The sequence below is a fragment of the Eurypyga helias genome, unplaced genomic scaffold (genome assembly GCF_000690775.1).
Source record: "Eurypyga helias isolate BGI_N326 unplaced genomic scaffold, ASM69077v1 scaffold40554, whole genome shotgun sequence".
NCBI lineage: Eukaryota > Metazoa > Chordata > Aves > Eurypygiformes > Eurypygidae > Eurypyga > Eurypyga helias.
The window spans coordinates 29,131-33,587 of record NW_010247622.1 but is presented as its reverse complement, the minus strand read 5'-3'; the positions used below and the strand labels follow the sequence as shown (position 1 = coordinate 33,587).

Here is a 4,457-nt window from a genome sequence, read left to right as displayed (position 1 = left end):
ACCCAACCCATTCCATGATTCCATTTAGGAAGGCTCTGTGTACATATGTGTGTGTGTGTGTGTCTCCATGTGTGTGCAGTACTTGGCACTGTTTTGCTTTGCGGAATGAGGCCTTTAAAATGATCATGCATTTGCTCTTACCACATGCATAGCTGACGTTAAGGTATTTGGTCACTCCAGGTAGGCACGGACTTCCAAAATCCCGGCTAGTGACAATGATTTTGCATCTCTGTTTCCCGTAACACCTTTTTGATAAAACATCTAGCGCCATGTAAGACAAGCAGTCTGAAAGAAAAATACATACAATAAACATACTGCACTGAAACGATAGCTGCTACAGGCACGACTAGAGATACAGAGCTGCTGTTGATTTCAGGGATATTTTTGCCCAAGCAGAATTTCAGAATTAAATACTAAGATTTATGAATTCAAGGAAATCAGCTGCAATGAAAATGTAAACTTGCAGCAAGCTAACTACATCATCCTGACTTTCAGGTGCAGACTGAAGTTGCAATAAGATTCATATCAAACTCCAATCGAAGTGCCCAGTGTAGGACATCTATGTTCCCTTCATGATGACTAGGAAAAAATAGGTGCATCTCAATAGCTGTCCATCTGTTCCATCTCAAGATGAGCGTGCAAATAAAGGGAGATGCAATGTGGTTGCAGGTCTTTCTCTTGGTCCCTGGGTTATTGAGATGACTTGACTGGATGCCCAATTTCAGTTCAAGTCAGGTGAGATCAATTTTTATGTGTCGGAACGGCTAGGGCTCCAGTGACGTTCAGAGTATTAAAGGGAGCTTTTGACTTACGCCTGTTGCTGATAGGAGCCATTCTGCCATGCGAAGAGGTCAAAATGGGCTCAATATTTAACCAGGGAAACATCTGGCTTCTTCCTCTCATATCACATTTCATATCAGGCTGTTCTATTAAGGCTGCCGCCACAAGCCAAGTCTGCGTGCCTAAATCAACCTCAGCGGCATCTGCGCTGCCTTCATGCCCTGATTGCATGAGGTAACCCACACCATTTTCAACGCAGCCTAAACTACCCTGACTTTGTGCAGATGAAGAGAGTCTAGGTTGGCGAACCTCTCCCCGTGGACTGAGCAAGAAGCATGCGCCCTGTGTGTGAAAACCTGCCTTGCTGCACTTGGAGGTGGGATTTCTTTATTCAAGACTTACGCCTTCCACCACAATTTAGAAAAGAACAGAACCTGATTAGAAGGATTTTGCACTGAAGCTGAAATTACTTGAGTGGGAAAGTGCGTGTGTCAAACTTAGAAAAATGTGCTTTTAAGAAAGAATGTCTCTAGATGTGATTAAATTCCTGGTATCCACATGTGCTAAACTCCAAGACACAAATAATATTAAAAAACAAACAAACAAACAAACAAACAAAACCCCTTAGTTTTCGTTTCTAAACAGAAAGTACGCAGAAATTACAAGTCTGGAGTAAGTAATACTTTTCTGAAGCTGTCTGCTTCCAGTTAGTGTTACCTCAGGCATTTTGTGACTTTCTGTGATGATAGGGATTTCTCACTCTAGCCTTCTGAGGCAGGGACACTCTAGAGATCTGAAACGTTTTTCTCTGGGCATTAGAACAGTCCTCCTTCCTATAATAAAAAGTGAGGCAAGGACAGCATCTCGTCACCTTCCAACTGCTGAAGCTCATTTGTGCCTCTTTAGAGGAAGGAGAAACAGTGCTTGCAAAGGTATTCCAAAGGGTCCCCAAATCAGTCTTGTTTGAAAAGAAAGAGGAGGTTTGAGACTGGAGTTCTTGGCAAAGGTGGTTGACATTTAAGATGTGAAAATGGGGCAGTTTTGTGATTTTTAGAATTAATCCCCTGATGCCAGCACTAAATAAGTCATATATACTTGAGTAGAGCCATCTGGAGGTACTGGGCTGATCTGTTTGCTTGGAAAAGGGCTCATGGGCTACCTCTGGACATGGATTTTGGGGAGAGCAACTCTTCCTTTATATTTTCAGAGACCTCAAATCCTAATGCCCACGTGTCCCGGGAGTCTGCTGGGCAGTCAGGAAAAGCTGACCTAAAACATCGGGTAGTTCTGATTAAGTAACTCAAGACATTTCAGTTTCCCTCTCTGCCAATTTCAGGTGAGTAAGGATATATTTGCGTGGACATTTTAGGCAGCCAAGTAGCTTACTTTGGCAAGTACGAAAACACCTGAAGAATATCAGGAGAAATTATCAGATGATTCATAAATTAATGGATTGGGACCACAACAGCAATCTGGCAAACCGAATTCTGTTTTCTACAAAGTTTCCTGCCCTGTGAGCAATTCACGGCGTCTTAAAAAACAGGGGGGTTGTGCTGCCGGTTTTGTACATACTCAGTGATAGAGTGAACACATGTTTCATTTTGCCTGTGGTAGATGTTTGCTCATGTTTCTGTGGGAGTTAATAGCTCCTTATCGTCTATATTCATGCTGGATTTGGCTCCTCTACCTGAGGAGCCAGCCGTCATCTGCCTGCAGGCTATTGGCAGGCCAGTTCTTGGAGAGTGTCACAGGGTGAGTAAATGCAAACTGAGGCTGGCTTGCTTTTGCAGGACACCACAGTTCTTAGCTGGAAAGACATATAACAACCAAAAAAAACCCCCAAACCCAACCTATTTAACAGCTTCCTGTGGTCTAACACGAAATTGGTGTTTAGTGATTAAGTCAAAAAATGTTCAATTCTTTTCCTCTCTGGTTTATGTGTGCCCTTGCTATCTCCCCACTAGCTCTCCCAGCAGCTATGATGGCAGCTGAGCAATGATTTCAGCTCAGAGGAATCCTGTGTACTTGGTACCAAACGCCACTTTTCCGACGTCTGCAGCTTCGCCTCCACGATCTCCCACGAGCAGACATTACAGAGGTGTATCTGCCTCCAAGCCAGAAGAATCGGTGGGTGCTGAAGGGATGTTCAAGCTAGTTCCAACCAAACTTGCTTGGGATCTAATAGCAATCCAGCTGCAGCAAGGCAGCGCTCTTGCTAAGAATAACTCATCCTCCTTCTGGACAAACACCTTACTGCCGTGTCTGAAAGAGGGGAGGGTTCAGTCAGTGCTCCATTCTAAGTAAAAGAGTGAATAGTCCCACCGAGCGGTCCCGAAGAAATCCCCGATCAGGAGATGAACATAAATATGCAGTGTGTTTTCTTTCTGAGTATCTTAAGCAATGTTTGAGCTACACATAGGTTTATGGGGCTTGCTAAATGGGTACCACAGCTTTAAAATAAACTGCCTCATGAAAGGCACGTTCCCCGCATGCCAGAAGGCTGGTGGCATCCACCAGCAGCGGCAGAAAAGGCAGTCAGTGTGTGGCTGGGAAAACACTTCATTCTTCACGCCTTTCTCCCAAAGATGCCTGCTACACACCAAGACTGTTGGTGGGTCTTTTGAAACAGACACTTCCATGGATGGCATGGAGATACGGGTGTCAAGAAGAGGTTCTTAATGCAGTAATAAACTATCCCATCTGACTGCAGCTATTTAACAGTTGGAGTAGAAAGCCTTGTTCTGGAGGAAAGGCTCTTTCAGCTCCCTAATTAGCTTTGTTTAGGAAAGTTTTGGCATGCAAATGACATGCCATAAATCATGCAGGCTTTAATGAGAAACAATTTGTCTTCTGGTTTCTTAAAGCTTCTCTCCGTCCAGACAGAAGGAGCTTTCCCTCCCTTTCTTTCCACCCTGCCACAGAAGATCTGCAGGTGATGGAGCAGCCAGAGCTGGCCCGAGCATCTTGTGCCAAGCTCTGGCAACAGCGTCCTGTCACACCCTCTCCAAACGTTACTAATTGCTGTCTTCCCCCCATCCCTATGCACAGGGTGAGCCTCAAGGCATGGGGGGTAGGGGATGTATCTCTAATGTAGATCCGCCTGGCATAAAAGGTAACGTGCTGGTGAAGGACCAGGGCATCCAAAACCTCTCCACAATTTGTCACTCCAATACTGGAGTCCAGCTGCTTCTTGCTTTCATCCCAGACTGCGGGCTTATGCTGCTTTACGCGTCCCGGGCTGTGCCTACCCACAAAAGAATAAGGAGCTCCCTTTTAGAATCCACTGAAAGCAAAGATTTCACACTACCAAATCGGGACGGCTTGTGCTTTGTGGGGCCCAAGTATCAACTCTGGGGATAAGAACTGACAAGTGGAAACTATGGAGTTCGGAGCAAGCTAAGGCTGCAGACTCCTAAAGAAAGTTACCATAATAATATGGTAATTTATGCAAGAGCATGGCACACAGGGTCCTTTTAGAATCCACTGAAAGCAAAGATTTCACACTACCAAATCGGGACGGCTTGTGCTTTGTGGGGCCCAAGTATCAACTCTGGGGATAAGAACTGACAAGTGGAAACTATGGAGTTCGGAGCAAGCTAAGGCTGCAGACTCCTAAAGAAAGTTACCATAATAATATGGTAATTTATGCAAGAGCATGGCACACAGGGTCCTGCCTA

At 44.9% G+C, this 4,457-nt stretch overlaps 1 protein-coding gene across 1 annotated transcript in view; it reads right to left on the bottom strand.

Moving 5' to 3' along the window:
* Positions 1 to 141: 141 nt before the first annotated feature.
* Positions 142 to 4,457, bottom strand: part of LOC104509000 (protein eva-1 homolog C-like) — a gene marked incomplete at both ends in the record, with an annotated part of 17,992 nt that continues 13,676 nt past the window's right edge. Inside the window, one exon of the mRNA XM_010150790.1 lies at positions 142 to 285. Within this exon, the coding sequence (XP_010149092.1) occupies positions 142 to 285 (144 nt within the window). The remainder of the gene's footprint in view (positions 286 to 4,457) is intronic.